Source organism: Mercenaria mercenaria, chromosome 16 (assembly GCF_021730395.1).
Source record: "Mercenaria mercenaria strain notata chromosome 16, MADL_Memer_1, whole genome shotgun sequence".
NCBI lineage: Eukaryota > Metazoa > Mollusca > Bivalvia > Venerida > Veneridae > Mercenaria > Mercenaria mercenaria.
The window spans coordinates 24,951,981-24,971,983 of record NC_069376.1 but is presented as its reverse complement, the minus strand read 5'-3'; the positions used below and the strand labels follow the sequence as shown (position 1 = coordinate 24,971,983).

Sequence of the window (20,003 nt, the reverse complement as noted above, 5' to 3'; positions counted from 1 at the left end):
CATACTGTATCCTAGGTACGTTACTGCCACCTGTGCACTGTGCGGCACCGCGGCTTTGTTATTCCCTGATAAGTACATGTCAGTCAGTAGCAATTAGGTGTAAATCACTTATCATGTCGCTCCTTACGGAGTTTATCGAGTTTGACCCGATAAACAGCCGGAATAGTCCGATACTGGGGTCGGGATGTTCCGATATTTTCCGTTTAGTAACTACCTGGCACTTCTGATGTCGTCACAAGTTTGTAAATGCTGACACCTTGGCAATTAACGTTGACGAAATACACGCATTTTACATGTCATTCACGGTCATGCAATAATAGTTGATTTACATCGAAATTGTTTTTGTTGGAAAGACTTTATTATAAGTGTTACTTATGGCAAATCATGATTACAAAAAATATGATTTTGAAGGGATTTTCTTTTCGAATGAATTAATTCAAGTAACCATGGAGGTAATATAGAGATGGAATGCGGACGAGATAATTGGTGATAATTATTTATTATACCACATGTTGTTCCTTGCTGAGCTCCTTTCAGAATCCTACGAGATATATCACCACAGTCACTTAATTATTTCGCATAATCCTTTGAACACACTGTGTGGCACCGCGGTTTTATCGTAAATCAGCAGATGCATCAAAATTTCAACAAAATGGAAGTTGTGGGTGACATATGCGCACGGGTCATATTTTGAGACTTATTAATATAAACAATGCGCACTGCGGGGGATTCATCGGTAGAATAAATGTACCACTACTTAAAGCATGCATTACTGTGATATTGTAACTCTTCAGACATCTGTGACTCCGTTAAGTAAGCGCTTACAGTTCTCTATGTAGTCATGTTAAACTAAATTCTTTTAAATTTCCTAAAATTTCTTAAAAATATAGACATGTTAAATTAAAGTCAAGGTATCAAATTTTCATTTACTGTATATTAAAAACGTGAGCAATTGTGAGCATTTTAATTAATGACCATGTTTCAGACTGCATCACCATTGAGAACAATAAATAAATAACTTTGGCTAAAAGATCAAAACTTAATAACATTTCTTAATATCGTTAATTTTCTTCAAAGGAATGTATGCATTATTCTATATCATGTTCATGCATTACTAAACTTTCTATCAGGGCCTCACTACAAACTTACAAAATAACTGTTAGTGTAAGTCATGAGAAAAGCGTGCATATTGTATATTGAATACAAAGGGATTTAAACAAATGTAGGCCATATTTTGTCTGCCTGATAAGTTGTTTGAAAAAGGACCTATCTGATTTTTCTTTCACTTTTGATCAATGTTTAATGTTAGCTTCAGTTTATTGGTCAATTCAGAGTTGTCCCCTTTGATTTGTTTGGGCAGGTACCATTTCTATGCACTGCTGCCCCCCCCCCCCCCCCCCCCCCCCCCCCCCAACCCAAATGGTGTGATAAACTTGTATAGTTCGATCGCGTGTTTTGAGCCGTGACGGAATGATACGCTTTTTCAATTGGGTTATATCGATATATGCGGTCCATTCCTGACTGACAGATCTCTCTAGACTAAGTTAATATGTGTGTTTTGTTAAATATGAACTTAGTTATATCGCTGGCGCAACTGGTAGAACGTAATGATTATAAACCATAAGGTGCGAGTTCAATCCCAGGTTATGGCCCTATTTTATTCCTACTACACATTTTGTTTTCAATTTTATTTTAGTCAAACATTTTTGAAAACTCTAAAAAACACACACACACATTACATATATCAGTCATAATGTTTGACTGTTTATATATTTTTGGTAGATTTTGCTACTTATATTTCAATTTAATTCATGTCATATAATTTCGACTTCACTTGCTGTGTTTGTTGAAAACCCTTCAGCCGTGTCAGTCTCTCAGTCAGACGACGTATCGGAATCAGGGTTAAGTTCGATGATCACTGGTGTTGGAAGATCATTAACTTATCGATTCAATGAACTGCACAGTTTTCTCGAGCAATGACTATTGATACAAACGATTAAAAATGCAAAAAAAGAAAATGTGAACTCATCAAGGCTCGAAGTGTGATATAATGGTTTAAAGAATCCATTATACCAAATACTTCTTAGGCATTCTTCTCAATAAGTCTTGTACTTCAAGAATATATTTCGCATTCCTTTTCGCACTTAGCTTTACGGTCTAGAAATTAGTCATGTGCATTAAATGACAGGTTACATTATATCGCCCAGTTAATGCATTGTCCAGTAATGCATGTTTCAAAATTACTAATTGTTTTGACAACTGACTAACTGGATAAATGACAGGGTAAATTATAAACACCCGGTCTTTTGATCACGCCGCATGACTCGAGTCACGAATCATTTCTTTCATAAGCAGAATACTTCAGTATCATTCTGGTACTCAGTTAAGTTAGATATGTATGTCCGATACACGCAAAATGAATAAGTTAGGTTAGGGCCGAGGCAATTAACGTTGAAGAATAGTAGTTCTGTTAATAACTGAGAAAATGTTAGTGAACTGTTAAAGAATAGAAGTTCTGTTAATAAATGAGGAAATGTTAGTGGACTATGTTAGTGAATTATGAAGAAAGAAATTGATGTATATATTGTCTTAGAACTTAGCACAATAGTTTATAGTAGTTATCATACAGAACAGAGTTGTTATTGTTGTAGTTAGTAGCGTGAACTTTAGTTACTGTTACACCACACGGGCTTAAGGGAGGAAAAAGTGCATAATTGTATTCTAGCTTTGTTTTTTTAAGAATTGTGAAAAATATTATGAAGTTGTGTTTCGCTAGTAATGCAGTTTTTTAGTTAAATTAAATGGGGTTTGGACTTCAAAACGCAAGATAAACGATCTAGGACTGAAACAAACAAAAAAAAAAGAAAACAAATTGAATATTCTAGGACTGAATCAAAAATCTGTGAAATTGTGAAAAATTATATCTACGAATACCTTGTGTTTTATCTTATTCATTGATTGTGTATATTATATCATGCATTGATCTTATATATTCTTGATTTTGTTAATTCAATTATGTTCTATTCTACTTAAAGGCATTAATCTTCAGTATTACAGCTAAAACTTTAAAAATAAAATTAAGTATTAATTATCAGCTAGTTTTATGTATTGCCTCATGTTTAATTTGTTGATTGCCTCATGTAAATTTTTGTTTTTGTTTTTATTTTTATTCTCTTATAGATAATTAAAAGAAAAACCCGCAAGAAAGGGGCGAGTGTGATATAATGGTTTAAAGAATCCATTATACCAAATACTTCTTAGGCATTCTTCTCAATAAGTCTTGTACTTCAAGAATATATTTCGCATTCCTTTTCGCACTTAGCTTTACGGTCTAGAAATTAGTCATGTGCATTAAATGACAGGTTACATTATATCGCCCAGTTAATGCATTGTCCAGCAATGCATGTTTCAAAATTACTAATTGTTTTGACAACTGACTAACTGGATAAATGACAGGGTAATTATAAACACCCGGTCTTTTGATCACGCCGCATGACTCGAGTCACGAATCATTTCTTTCATAAGCAGAAGTTTTGAGACAAAACTTCAGTATCATTCTGGTACTCAGTTAAGTTAGATATGTATGTCCGATACACGCAAAATGAATAAGTTAGGTTAGGGTCGAGGCAATTAACGTTGAAGAATAGAAGTTCTGTTAATAACTGAGACAATGTTAGTACAGAACAGAACAGAACATATTCTTTTATTTCATCCAGGCATTTTACAATACAACATGGATATATATCATAGTAAAGATTAACATGAATAATAGAATGGTTCCGGTACAAGAAGTACTGTTAACAAATAGTAACAGTTATCCCCCGTGCGACTGAAAATTAACATACAGGTATTTTCAAATATCTTGGATATTATTATTTGACTTTTCTATTTTATAGTATGATACATAGTTTTATGATTTTTGGTAACATACACAAATGTATATGTTTTCCCAATTTTTGATTAAATTACAAATAGTAGTGTTCTAAAATAATCAAAGTACAATAGTTAGCATAGCAACCGGTACTTATGAAGGTTGTTTTTATTCTATTACACATGTATATCTTAAAGAGCATACAAGCAAAATTTTAGAAAATTCTCTGCGCTACAACTTATTCCTGGATACGCCTTTAATTTAATGAGTGCTTAAGAAACCAGCATAATTTGTAGTTTTTAAATATTTTTTCTTCTGTTTTATTAATATCAAATGAAACAATGTTAAGTCACATACAATTTTTCTCTAAGTTTAAATAAAATATAGCAAACACATTATATCTAAAAGTATTTACTCATCATATCTGATGCAGGTTATTTTTTCCAACGAGAACATACACTGATACAGTGAACGAACTGATGAACAATCTTCACAAGGTATTCTAATATGCTCATCGGAACGAAACGTCTCTTTATATACAAGATCAATATTTGTTGATTTTTAAGATGTATACGTTTGATCTTACTGAATTAATACATTTCATAATTTAGACAGAGCCACCAACGGGAATAGGGCGGAAAGAACGCCAGGGAAACAGGGATCTGACGAAGGATTTTGACAACCTATCTCTTGATGTAAATATAGATGTAATTCATTTTAAAGTATGATTGATTGTTGGTTTTTTTTGCGTATCTTTACTACAAAGGAGTTTCCTAGTTAATAAAATTAAAGCAAAACTGGCATTTCAGTTAGTATTCACACTAAAAGCAATTTACTGTGAGAAATATTCTACATGATTATCAATTTATTTATCTAAATAAGCTGTATAAATAGTTATGTTTTATATTCCATTTTGAAAAAAAATAAGACTTGTATTCCGTAGATGCCAACAAAGTCAGAAACAGAAACAGGACACACAAAGGTTGAGAAGGGGCAAAACATACAAGACTCACGAAAAAGCAACGAATACAGGGAAACGAGATAGTGGTTCTGTCGATGGCTTCGATACCAATTCAGAACAGAGAGATGAAGTACCAGGAAAACGAATTGGACCATTTGAGGAAGTAAGTGGACGTCGAAAGGGTAAAGAAAGATTGGGAACACCAAAAGATCAGAGTATAGACAAAAGATCTGCCGAATATTTCGAACTTCACTGTGATCCGTGTTATTACGGAAATGAAGTTTACATTGAGGCGACTGGTTTTTGTAAGAACTGTAAGGAACATTTCTGTGGACCTTGCCTAAGAGTACACCGAAAGACAAAAATGTCGAGGAATCATATTATTGTAGAACAGAAGACGTAAACTTACTAGGGAATGCATAAAAAGTAATGAATTACAAGACATAACTTGACATTTGTCCGTTGAGTTAGTGTCGAGGTAAAGAAAATAATCATGTGAACAAATATAATCAATGTTTTGTAATTTTGATTCAAGAAATTCAGCCTTGGAAAACTTTGACATAATTCGAATAATGTTAAATGAATGGAAACCTTTGTACAATTAGTTTATCAAAAATGATTTCGGGCAAGTGGATCGTGCCATCTCTAAAGATGGTCGGTCGAAACTCCAACATATTGTCACTTTGTTCAAAAACATTTGAGAAGGAAAATTTAACTGGTAAAAAAAACTGAGGTAATGAAAGACATCTTAATAAGATAAATGTCTTGTACAAAGTTAAAATTTTGATTAATTACACAATGGTATAATTTCTTATTCATTTGACTATCTCATTCAATAGCCAAAAAAAGTAACAAAAATACATACAAAAGTGTTCCTTTTAGGAAACGAGTAAATACTATTTGTGGTTAAATATCGCTTAAATATAAAGTGATGTTTTTTCTTTTTTTTTCATTTTTCCACAATGGGTCGAAGTCGTAAAATAAATAAATTCAGCAATTTTAAAAATATTGGCAGAATAACAATGGCAGGTTAGCTGTTTTTACCACGTAGATTCAAAACAAAAATGTGTTGAACCATTCTAATGTAATCAAATTGCCGTTGCCACTATATATATTTAAAAAAGCATACTATATATAAATGTATCTTGTTAGAAATATTGGCATGTATGCAATAGTTATACTAGATATCTGCAAAGTTGCGACGCCCTTGGGAATTCTATTTATGGCGAGTTATATTATTCACAAATGTTTCGACTCGTCTTGAATCATGTTTCGGTGTCTTGTACTGCAAAGTCAAAACAATCGTTTCTATCCGACGATAAATGAATACAAACAAATGTATAGCCTGTAATACGTATGTAATTTTCGTATAATTGTTCTACTTCTTAAGAATATCTCGAAGTATCTGTTTACACATCAAGAGGGCACGTGGCACGTGGAAACAGCCTGAAAGTGGAATAACATATGGCATTATGTATGAAATTAATGTTTCTATTCCAAGTCCATAATCATATGCATCTTATATCGTAAAAGCATCTAGAAAAGGCATCACACCTCTATGAAGATCTAATGGTATAACGCAAGTAGCAGGTCTTGCATTTCAAATAGGTGCGAAATGCAAACATGCATTGGATTTCATCATATGATATAAAATAGGACTTGAATTTCATATAAGTGTGAAATATCAAATAGTCATTGAGTCATATAGGTACTGTGTTGGTGACCGTTTCGTTAAACATAATTTCTATACACTTCGACAAAATATGTTTGCAAAAGTCCAGCTTATACCTTTCCAAGGACCACCTTTAAAATCCATGCAAACACTCCCGTCTCTGTTCAGATACCCTGTCCATTCACCATTCTCTTTATCCACGTGCTACAAAGAGTACATATTACTAGCAAGTTTTCTAAAGTTACAACGAATGATATATATGAAATTCGTGTGGTGTTTGAGTTTGATGTCCTTCGGCAAAATATCTAGAGACATGAAAAATAAACATCGTGAAGGAGGAAAGTCTAAAAGATGTAGATCAAAATCGGGTGAATATTCTAAACACTTGGTTGGCATATTCCAGATCTATAAATTGTATGTTATTTATTGGCAGTTCTAAGGCTTGGGCACCTAAATTATCCGGGGTCTTTTTCGTGTTGCCTCTTATACAAAACCAAAATTTGAACCCAGGTAAAATGTGTAAGAAGTACATTCGTTTTAAGCAGCACAAGCAGAGAAATGTAAAAGGTCTGTCAAAATATCAAGAATGATAACTAGATTAAGCCCCACTGAGAAATCTTTTGTTAGCTGTTCTTTATGCAAACACTGTGACAGCAGGCCCAGATAAGTGTACTATATTTAAAGATTCTAGTCTTGATAACTAGTTGTTTATAACAAAAACAAGTCTATAGGTAGAAAAACTAATAAAACAAATAACTAATTACCTTTAAATAACAGTAATCGAAAAGTGTAAATAACTAATTACCTTTGAATAACAGTAATCGAAAAGTGTCTCAAACTTTTCAAGCATCTTAAGATCTTTTGTCTTTTGATAAGCCATCAAGAATGCAATCATAGACTCGTTGTGGGTCCACCAAAGTTTCATATTCCATTCAAGCTGAACTGGACTATTTTTGAAATAAATTCAACAGTCGCTACATTCAGTATTTTGTTGAATCTATGTCTTACATTTTGGTCGAATGCACTTAATTATTCCGAACAAGTTTAAGGTATGATAAACTTTACTTCTTTTATGATGCGATCAGCTTGGTTTCATACTGTCGTCAGAGAAGTTCTCAACAAATCATTTGCTGGATAAAAGGATATCTGTTTAAACCACTGCAGCAGGCATTCAAAATTAACTTTAATGCTTAGATCATCTACATGTTCGGTAACTTCAGTTACAGTCTACGACATAATGCCCGGCATCATTAACGGGGGTTGTGTTATAGATATTTCCAACATACGTACACCATGATAATTTATATTCAATTACACTGATGTCAATGACACACTAAATATAAAACTTACTTAGGGTGATCTTTAAAAATATATTACAGTAATTAACTACATGTACCTATATGCATCAAGTAATTCTAAACATATTAAAGACATTATGCTTGCCAGAGCTGTTATCTTAACTTATCTAACAATACAATCCCTCTCCCCTCTACTCCCGAGCTCCCTCCTCCCTCCCAAAAAAAAAAAGAAGAAGAAAAAGAAAAGAAATCATCGTATAGTCACCTATAACCATCAATATCCAGAAAGTAGAAGAGTCCGCCATGTTCGGTGTCCCAGCCATATTCAAACATTCTGACAATAAAATCATCTATTGCTGTCTTCTTCAGCTTCTTGTCGTTTTTCTTACCAGCATATTGCAACAGGAACCATCCTGCTTCAATGGCATGTCCTGGTGGAAAAAAAAACAGTTTCAAAACGTTGTTTACGTAGACACGTGTGTACTAATAAACTTTGATAATGTGGCAGTTGACCTCAATACAATCGACACTGTTGATTTTCCAATACAGGTAAATCCAATATTTGCTTTACAATAGATCTATGATGGATTATCTTTGAACACCCCTGGACTTTTTGGACTCAACTACCACGTTATCAAAGCTTATTAGTACATTTATTTTTCTATATAAAATATAAATATTTTAAAGTTTACCTAAAAGGGGAAACAAATCAAAGTGATGCTGTATTTTTAGCAGCCGAGGCCAGATTACAAATACAATTTTTTTCGCACATATAGAGGTTATGTTTATAAAGTCTAATCTATGCTATATCCGTGATGATCCAGATTATATTTTATATCTTTATATTTCGTCAAGTCTCAGTCGTTTGTTGGGATCCATGCATAACACTCGCATGATAGACAAATTAAATTTCACATTTAGGCTGTTTTGCTCAACAAACAAAAATATCTAGATATACATGTATCTGATGCTTTGAATTCAATGAAATGATTAACTTGCCAGGAACGGTGAGACGTCCAGCACTACCCGGAAGTTCTCCTCCTGCAGGACTGACGTTTTCTAAGATTATTGTACCTTCCCTCTGAAAAAAATACCACATAATATACAGTACATATCTTTTATAAATATATGCCAAGTTTTGATGCATAGATGAAGTTTGTTTGTTTGTTTTTTTTATTGTTTTTTTTTTTTTTGGGGGGGAGGGTGGGGGATTTAACGTCGCATATGGCGACTTTCCAGCTTTAATGATGGAGGAAGACCCCAGGTGCCCCTCCGTGCATTATTTCATCAAGAGCGGGCACCTGGGTAGAACCACCAACTTTCCGTAAGCCAGCTGGATGGCTAGAGACAAGGTTGTTCAAGTCATTCTTCAGAATAACTTTGTAATGAATGTAAGTTTTTTTTTGGAAGAACATATTTTGTAAATGAATGACGAAAAGATCCTGTGCAATTACAAAACGCAATCACACACAATTGAAGTAGAATCCGTTTGATTGGGAACACCATAGTTATCAAATAAACCCCACAGAAATAATACAATATGTATTCTAAGTACGAAGCGATTTTACAGCCACTACACAGCATTTCTATTGTTCTTATGAAGATAAAATTAACAGTCAAACAACCTGGTAGCAGACATTTGCCTTAATAAAATTGAACAAAGCCTACAATATCATATTTGTATTTTACCGTAACGGTTGTATAAATTTTATTTATGCTGATTAGCTGTAATGTGCCTTACTTGTCTATGAGCAAGAACTTGTTTCAAGCTCCACTCCCCAACATCAGCGTATTTTTCTGACATTGAGGAGTCCATTGTCTCCATTTGATCTAGGACACATAGAAGCATCATGGGAACAGCCATTGAGTTGACTGCAGAGACACCTGGCAGGGGAGATAATCCGAGTCTCATATCAGTCGAGTCTTCTCTTACCCAGTAGATAATTTTGTCAAACATCTCAATTGCTTCATCCTTTGAAACAAAAGAATATCAGTAACTGAAAGAAAGTCAGCAACTAATTCCTGTATATACATAATCCAGAGAAAATACACCGGTTTTAAAAATGCATTGCGTGGTACAGTGAAGTATCCCTTCAACAGATCTGATATAGAGAAACATAAACAAGAGATAAGTAAATGCCAAACAAAAGTACGATCTTTGTCGACAATACAAACTCGTTGATATTCTTGATCTAGAAAGCCGCTATTCATGCAGTTCCTCAGCAAATAGGCGTAAATTTAAGACTCATATCTGTGTATAATTCATTTTTCCCCGAAAAGTATCAAAATCAAATATCCAGAATACAGAATTCTACATGTCTAAGTAGCGCCAACTTTCTGAATTAAAAGAAATATAGGCCTGTGTAGAATTCTAATCTGTGACCATTTCGTATTAATGAGGTACAAGGAGACTGAAGAAGTACTTTGTATTTCGCTTCTTTTGTGGTCCTGTGCAACTCTGATACTGCCATTGTATAGAAACATTCTGAGAAGATGGATCGCTGTATTTTGATTGGTCTGCCGTCTCGCGTTAAACTGAAGCAAAGTTTGCTTGTTTTCGGATCTTTTGCATTTTTCTGTAGAAACTCTGCGCCTGGAATACATATGGCGGTGCTTATAAAAATATGTGTATTACTTCAAGTGCTAGCGAATAACTTCTATACATTATGTGCGCAGAAGACAATTTGTAAATTATTTCTCATATCAATCACTTCGCACATGAGTTTCATGCATTAAATCTAGAAAAAAATAGTAGAGAAAATTTTCTGTGATCAAAATTTTGTTGACATATATTTACTAGTAGATAGTGCATATAACTATCAGTCTGTAAAAGTTTGTTTTTTTGCACACATATATAGAAAGATCCATGCAATATTGTATGTAATGATAATATTCATATGAGCCGTGTCATGAGAAAACCAACATAGTGGGTTTGCGACCAGTGTTGGAAATAGCGCGCTTACTTGTATATAACGTTGACGTGAAACACTTTGACGCCAACGTCTGTGTTGCGTTACTACGTCATAACCTATGTTTGTATATATGTACGATAGTTACAAGAGTTGAATAGAAGTAGAAAACAGACACAACGTGTTGTACATTCATTTTAGTGTTAGTGTCCCATACCCAACCGACATTGGTGCCGTGACGAAACAAACATGAAAATAGAGAAGTTGCGTTCGATCCGAGAGGGACATTATAGAGTTATTTCGAATCAGTTAGCAAAAATCGAAGCGGCGAAGGAGAATGCGAATTGGATAGAATTCAACACGATTATCGATGCGACATCGCAGAAGCTAGAAGTAATTAAATCACTTAATGAGAAGATTCTAGAAGCTACAGAAGTGGCGGAGATCGAAGATGAAATTGTGAACGCAGAGGAGTTTTGTTTGGGTATTGAAGTCAAACTACGATATTTCGAGGACTTGAGCAAAAATTCGACCAGCGGAGAAGACGAGCAGACGACCCAAAGCCCAGACGACAACGGAAACAACGCGAACAGGCCAACAGAATCAGAGGTAAATCAAGCTGCAAGCCAAAATGTGAGTAGGTCTTTTTCAAATGCTTCACTTTATCAGAGACTTCCAAAATTATCACTTCCGGTTTTCAGTGGTGATATCCTTGAGTGGCAAAGTTTTTGGGACTCTTACGAATCTACAGTACATTTGAATCCAAACTTAACTGAAGTGCAGAAATTTAGCTATTTGAAGACGCAGCTTGAAGGCAGTGCAGCCCAAGTTATTCAAGGATTTGCCCTTACACACGCAAACTACATTCAAGCGATTGATTTGTTGAAAGAGAGATTTGGACAGTCTCATAAAATAATTCATGCATACATACAAGCTTTGCTTAATTTACCAGCCCCAAGTAATACGCTTCAGAGCATGAGGAATTACACAGACAAATTAGAGGCTTATGTTCGAGGGTTAGAGTCGCTTGGTCAGTGCCAGAGTACGTACGGAACTCTATTAGTGCCAGTGATAATTAATAAACTTCCGTCGGATGTACGCAAGAATTTAGCGCGAGAACATGGTAGTGATAATTGGCATTTGGAAGATTTACGGAAAGCGTTATACCGTGAGTTGAATATCATGGAAGCGGGGCAGGCCCAAGAAGCAGCAGATTACTATGCACCCACAGCATCTTTTTTCACAAACGCACAGTCCAAATCCAAAACCGGAAGTAGACAGAAACCAGCATACATTGCACGCAGTGATCAGAGACAGTGTATTTACTGCAAAGAAAATCACCATGCCAACCACTGTTCAAAGGTCCCTGATGTGAAAGCCCGTAAAGACATTATTAAGAAGAAACGTTTGTGCTTTAACTGTTTGAAAAACCACCAAGTGATAAACTGCCGTTCGAACTTTCGATGTCTGAAATGCAAAAGAAAACACCACACTAGCATTTGTGAAAATGGTACGGATACCAAGGAAAATATTGGCACAAGCAACGCAGTACAACTTATTGCAGCAAGTCAGCCAGCCAGCCAGTCTGAGGCAGCCATTTTGCATTCTGCGTTTGAACCCCGACCAGAAGTTTTACTGAAGACCGCCGTTGCAGAAGTTTGTGCTGGAGATAATTACGCCCAAGCGAATATTTTGTTTGATGAAGGGGCTCAGCGTTCATTCATATCGGAGAAGCTCGCTCAAACACTAAAAGTCAAACCCAGTGGTAGCACAGCCATCAGTTTAGCAACTTTCGGAGACACATCACAGAATCAGAGACACCTAGATACTACAACCATATATTTACTTACAGATGTTGGAGCCAAGATTCCACTTCAAGTGATGATCATTCCGACAATTGCCGTCCCCTTACGGAATATTCCGAATTCTGTCCTGTCTTTACCACACCTGAGAAACCTGAAATTAGCACATCCCATGATAGATGAAGACCAGTTTGATATTTCATTATTGATAGGAGCCGACCATTACTGGAGCATCGTAGGTAACCAGACGATTCGAGGTAACGGGCCTACAGCCGTAAGTTCGAGCATTGGTTATTTATTGTCAGGTCCAGTTGAAACAACCAGTGTTATTACACAGTCTTGTTTTGCCCTAAATGTGATGACATCAGATATAGACCGATTTTGGAAACTAGAGTCTATTGGAATAATTCCCGAAGACGACCAAGGTAAAGATAAATTACAGTCATATCAAGAGAATGCTATTAAGTTTACCGACGGAAAGTATGAAGCTAAACTACCCTGGAAAGAAGACCACGCCCCTCTCCCTACAAACTATGAAGTAACTAGGAGAAGAACCGAATCCCTGATAAGTCGACTACGCCGAGAACCTCAGATTCTAGAGAAGTATGCAGAGATACTACAAGAACAAGAGAGAAGAGATTTCATTGAGAAAGTTGACGATAATGAGAAACTACCCCCGCAAGTACACTATATTCCCCACCATGCAGTCAGAAAAGATTCCGCCACCACGCCCATTCGTATAGTGTATGACTGTAGTTGTAGGGAATCGATTCATTCCCCCAGCTTGAACGACTGCCTCGACTCCACCCCACCCTCACTAAATGATCTATCACAAATTCTAGTAAGATTCCGACTTGGAAAGTACGCAGTATCAACAGATATAGAGAAAGCATTCCTGAATGTACGTCTAGAAAAAGAAGACAGAGATGTGACAAGATTTTTATGGTTGAGTGATCCGAGTAATCCAGATAGCCCGTTATCAGCATACCGATTCAAAGCCGTTCTATTCGGTGCAACTTGCTCCCCATTTATACTCAGTGCTACACTACTCAAACATCTTGACAACAACGCTAACAGCTGGGTCAGCAGATTCCTGAAGAGAGACTTATACGTAGACAATATATTATCGAGTTTCCAAACAGAAGATGAAGTTTTGAGGTACTTCCGAGACACAAGGGATCTGATGCTACAAGGAGGATTCAACCTAAGATCATGGGCATCAAACAGTCAATCCTTGCAAGTAGCCGCCACAGAAGAAGGTGTCCTTGACAGCGACAAAGTAACAAAAATTCTAGGCATGCTTTGGACTACCAATACAGATGAGATATCATACCCGAACAGAGACATTCCAATAACCCCAAATGTGACTAAACGCACTATTTTGCAGTTTACATCCCGAGTATACGACCCACTTGGCTTACTTAGCCCAGTATTCATACGCGCGAAAATTCTACTCCAAGATCTATGGAAAGGCAAGCACACGTGGGATAAAGTTTTACCAGACGACATCTATAAGAAATGGCTCCATATTGCACGTGACGTAAATGACGTAATGGAAATGAGAATCCCCCGCTGCCTCTTCAATTCATACGATACAGACGATAAACACCCAACAGCAGATGATACTATCCTACACGTTTTTGTTGATGCTAGTATCCAAGCTTACGGCGCGACAGCTTACCTTTGCAGACGACAACAATCGACTCTAGTGATGGCAAAATCCCGTGTGGCACCCTTGAAGAAAATCACATTGCCAAAGTTAGAACTGATGGCAGCCGTGATTGGAGCACGTTTAGCGAGACACATTCTACAAGCGATAGACATACAAGATGTGATATTTTGGTCAGACAGTCAAATCGTGTTACACTGGTTGAGCACCTCGAGACCGGTAAACAGATTCGTCCAAAATAGAGTTACAGAGATAAGAGACCTAACCCAGAACTGGAAGTGGAAATACTGTCCCACAAAACACAATCCAGCCGACCTTCTCACAAGAGGTATCACAGCATCCCAGTTCATAAACAATCACCTATGGATGCATGGTCCAGACTGGTTAACTTACCAAACTCAGTGGCCTGTATGGATGCAGGCAGACACCATCACCATGGCAACCTTGACAGACGAGACGCAAGAAACAGATGAACATCCGTTTCCACGCAGTCTACTTCAAGACAGTCTACACGTTTTAATAGACTTGTCAAGGTACAACAGCTATAGAAAACTTATTCGAGTCACTGCATACGTCCTTAGATTTATAAACAACTGCAGGGCCGTCACCATACGACGAAGAGACCCTTTAAACGTAATAGAACTCCAGAACGCAGAGCACAGGTGGCTACAGAATTGCCAGCACACTGAATATGCCAGAGAAATATCCAGCCTGAAGACCTCTGAGAAGAGACTACCCATAGTGCGCCAGTTGAAACTATTTCTTGACGACAGAGGAGATTTACGTTGTGGCGGGAGAATACAAAACGCCCCATTAGAATATGCTACCAAGTTCCCATACTTACTTCCCCCCAAACACACACTGACACGCCTGATTGTTCGAGACGTCCATACCCGCCATCTACATACAGGAGAGAACGCTACCATAACTTACTTACGTCAGAAGTACTGGATTCCTTCCATTCGCAGATGTGTCCAGACAGAGATACGAAAATGTGTGATATGCAAAAGAATTAATGGTAAACCATACACAGCCCCAGATCCCCCACCCCTACCGAAATTTCGACTAGAAGACAGCGCCCCATTTACGGTAACAGGAGTGGATTTTACCGGTGCACTACATGTAAAAGATCAACGTGGAAATATGAGTAAAGCGTACATATGCCTTTTCACGTGCGCTTCTACTAGAGCATTACATTTAGAAGTAGTCCAGAATTTGACTGAAAGTTCCTTCATGCAAGCGTTTAGAAGATTTTGCAGCAGGAAATCATTACCACGCATAATGGTTTCTGACAATGCTGCTACATACCAAGCAGCATCAAGGCATCTGCGTCAATTATTCGATTCCCAGTCCATGAAAGAAGCCCTCAACCAAGAAGGAACACAATGGTATTTCATCCCTGCTAGAGCCCCATGGTACGGTGGGTGGTGGGAGCGCCTGATAGGTTTAACCAAGATCACGCTAAAGAAAGTTCTCGGGCGTCGATGCATTAATTTAGAAGAACTTCAAACGATAACCACGGAAGTAGAAGCTGTACTCAATGATCGACCGATTACATACGTGACGTCAGATGGTTCAGATCCACAACCGTTAACGCCGGCACACTTATTATACGGCCGGCAGGTGAAGAGTTTACCGACGAAGAATGTACCAATAGAATCGGTATCAGATCCAGCAGTTGGCAACCGTTCCAGTATTACTAGACGAGCCAGGGTCCAGAAGGAACTAATCGAGCACTTCCGGGAACGATGGCGCCACGAGTATTTGACGGCGTTGCGCGAGTATCACCGAGTGACGGGGAACAATAAGCAGACGATATCAGTAGGTGATGTAATACAGATCCATGATGACACACCTCGTGCGCGGTGGAGATTAGGTGTGGTACACGAACTTATATATGGGAAAGATGGACTGATTCGTGCAGCCAAAGTAAAATCGAATAGTGGAATATCAGTGAGACCAATTATAAAACTGTATCCGTTGGAAACAAAGTGACTCCGTGTGTATCAGTAAAAGACAAAGTGATTTAGTGTGCATTTATGTGAAAATTTGTTGTAAAGAGACTTTAAGACCTTAAGATTTCTTTTCGTGAGCTTAAATATTAAATAACTTAAATAACAGTGTTATCAAATGAGAGACATTAATATGATCGATTTCATGACGATATTTTAACTTAATAAGTAACGTAGTAATTTACTGATAATTTCAGTTTTTAAAATAATCAACCTTTCATAAATCTTAGCTTTAAATATTTCATGACAGTATGTAAACTTCTGTGATTTATCATTTCGCGGCCCCCAGTATGTTGGAAATAGCGCGCTTACTTGTATATAACGTTGACGTGAAACACTTTGACGCCAACGTCTGTGTTGCGTTACTACGTCATAACCTATGTTTGTATATATGTACGATAGTTACAAGAGTTGAATAGAAGTAGAAAACAGACACAACGTGTTGTACATTCATTTTAGTGTTAGTGTCCCATACCCAACCGACAACCAGCATGGATCCAGACCAGCCTGCGCATCCGCGCAGTCTGATCAGGATCCATGCTGTTCGCTATTAGTTTCTCTAATTCCATTAGGCTTTGAAAGCGAATAGCATGGATCCTGACCAGACTGCGCGGATGCGCAGGCTGGTCTGGATCCATGCTGGTCGCAAACCCACTATGTTGGTTTTCCCATGGCACGGCTATTATATCAGTTCTCTTATACGAGTATTAAAATTCGCTACCTCTAACAGCAGCTTGGAGTATTTCTGGTTTTCTGAATTGTTCCTCTTCGTTGTATAATCGTGCATACATCCATATCTGTAAAAACACGTATACATGAAATTCAGACTTTCTACATTCTAAAGGCCATCTAACCCCATTATTAAAAAGTTTAATAAGTATCTAACAAAATATGATAGGGGCTTAGTATCTGACAAAATATGATAGGTGCTTAGTATCTGACAAAATATTATATCTGACAAAATATGATAGGTGCTTAGTATCTGACAAAATATGATATCTGACAAAATATGATAGGTGCTTAGTATCTGACAAAAAATATGATAGGTGTTTAGTATCTGACAAAATATGATAGGTGCTTAGTGTCTGACAAAATATGATAGGTGCTTAGAGTGTTGTAAAGATTAGGCTAGTACATGTATTAACAACACAAAAATACTATATTACTGAATTATAATTGGCTTTGATTATCGTACAAATGCAATGCCAAACAAGAAAAATACAAGTGTTATTTCATTGTGCCAGAGCGTTTCATGTAGTCTGCTGGAAACCAGCATATGAGCCACACCATGAAAAAACTAACATAGTGCATTTCAATATCGCTTTCAAAGCATATTGCAATTAGAGAAACCGTTAGCGAACAGCATGGATTCTGACTAGACTGCGCGGATGCACAGGCTGGTCTGGATCCATGCTGGTCGCAAATGCACTATGTTAGTTTTCTAATGGTGCGGCCCAATCATATATGGTAAAAAGCCATAGCAACAAAAACAAAATGGAACACCCAATCCGTTCAAAGGTCATTAGTTTTTGTATGCTTATAGGGTGCGTTTCAACAATTAACTTTAACGTACATTCATGAAATATAATTTTTTTCTTTGTACCCGGCCCCATTTACAAGTGCTTTCAATATTTATTTATATGCAACTATTCTAAAAGTACTCTTTCTTCGTTCTTTTAATTACTCAAGATAAAAAGTGTTTTTAATATTTTAAGAGTAATCGGTAACTAGTATATACTTTACCTGGCGGGACTGCAGCCAAACATGTTTTGCTTCGTCATACACATTACCTGATGGTCCGAGACAGTTAAAGAACCCTCTGCCATGGAAAAAAGATTAAATAGGCCAATGATAAACTGAATCCTTTAGAAAGCTTTTTTTTTTTTCCCTAATCTGAAAGTTGCCGCAATATCTATTTGTGTATACAAATAATCCAATACCAGTTACAAGTAAATCTTTCTGAACTCTTTGACACAAGTTTGGAATTAGAATTTGACATATAAGTCATTAGAAATAAAAAGTTTCAATAATTGTGTGTACTTTTGGCATTAAAATTTTCAAAAATTGATATACTTTTAGAATTAGGTTTCGACACAATTTTTGAATGAAAATATGATACATGACTTCTTGCGGAAATGAAATTTTAAACCCTTTTCTGGATTAATATTCAACAAAAATTTTAAATTGCAGTTTGACATAAAACTTCTAAATATAAATTTAAATACTATCGGAAATCACTAAATTCTATATATCCTCATAATTTACATTACATATATTTATAAGAGAGTCAGTACAATGAAACAAAGTTATATGATTTTTTAAAAATAGCAATTCCTTACCCGAACTCTTCGTCGTGGGAATATTTTAACCAGAAGTTGACAGTCCGTTGTAGGTCTTCACTAATTTCTTTGAAGAATTCTTCTAACCGTTCTTCTGCCATATTCCTTGTAAACAGATTTTGAAAAATACAGATTTGTCACCCAGGTATAGTTTATATGTATAGTCTTCATTTACAGGTTTGGCTGTAAGGAAATGAAGTGCTTACGAAGTCAAAATATTTTTAAAAGTATTTAAGTGGAGGTGGGGGAGCAAGAGAAAGTAGCTAGCAAACCTCAATATTAACATTAATTCAAATAAATAGGCAATGCGACTTGTAATTTGATCTTATGATATGTATCATCAAACTTTGCTGAAGATTGTAAAAGAATTTCTTTTTTACCTTACTTGCCATTGGTCTAACATTCTCTTTAATGGTTGAACAAACTTTCACAAGTGCAGTGGTAGTGCTTCAGACTACTTAAGAAGGCCTGGGCGAAATTCCAGCTAAAATTACAAACTTCCGGAAAAGAGTTCCATTGACTCTATATTGTTTTTCTACACCTGAGACACCAAAGAAGCAGAGAAGCCTCTTGAACTGTAGCGCATTCTGAATCTTGCACTAACTTCCTCTTATTTAAAATGGAGAAGTCGCACATACGGGTAACCTTAGGTGGCTTACTTCCTCTTATTTAAAATTGAGGAGTCGCACATATGGGTAACCTTAGGCTTACTTCCTCTTAACTAAAATGAATGAATCGCGCATATGGGTAATTTTCGGTAGCTAATTTCCTCTTATTTAAAACTGAGCTGTCGCACATAGGGCAACCTCGGTGGCTAACTTCCTCTTATATAAAATGGATGAGTCGCACATATGGGTAACATTAGGTGGCTTAATTCCTCTTATTTAAAATGGAGGAGTCGCACATACGGGTAACCGTTTAGGCTTACTTCCTCTTATTTAAAATGGAGGAGTCGCACATACGGGTAACCTTAGGTGGCTTACTTCCTCTTATTTAAAATGGAGGAGTCGCACATACGGGTAACCTTAGGCTTACTTCCTCTTATTTAAAATGGAGGAGTCGCACATACGGGTAACCTTAGGCTTACTTCCTCTTATTTAAAATGGAGGAGTCGCACATACGGGTAACCTTAGGCGGCTTACTTCCTCTTATTTAAAATGGAGGAGTCGCACATATGGGTAACCTTGGGTGGCTTACTTCCTCTTATTTAGAATAGATGAGTCGCACATACAGGTAACGTTAACCTTTATAGGTGGCTATGCATAGGATTATATACACATAAAAGAGATAAAAGCTGTGACTTTAGGTACAGGCAGGAGAAGGATGACTTACGTGAAATAGATTCTTTAACTTGAGCTCCGCTTAATTTATAGTGACTTGCATGTCCAGTGTGTAATATTAGAATACACTACATACACATCCGCTTTAGAATGAAATTCTATTATCTCATGACCTATATCCTTAGCTTTC

The 20,003-nt window shown here is 36.6% G+C and overlaps 1 protein-coding gene across 1 annotated transcript; it reads right to left on the bottom strand.

The window, feature by feature from the left end:
• Nucleotides 1–5,072: 5,072 nt before the first annotated feature.
• LOC123541267 (N-acylglucosamine 2-epimerase-like) lies at nt 5,073–20,003 on the bottom strand. Its single transcript, XM_045326684.2, has 11 exons — nt 19,866–20,003; nt 18,534–18,638; nt 17,938–18,013; nt 16,916–16,991; nt 10,226–10,395; nt 9,544–9,774; nt 8,802–8,883; nt 8,068–8,233; nt 7,310–7,451; nt 6,621–6,708; nt 5,073–6,278 (listed from the first exon to the last, which is right to left on the bottom strand). The coding sequence occupies exons 2-11, from the start codon at nt 18,632–18,634 to the stop codon at nt 6,211–6,213; spliced, it is 1,200 nt and encodes a 399-aa protein (XP_045182619.2). The 5' UTR covers nt 18,635–18,638; nt 19,866–20,003; the 3' UTR covers nt 5,073–6,210.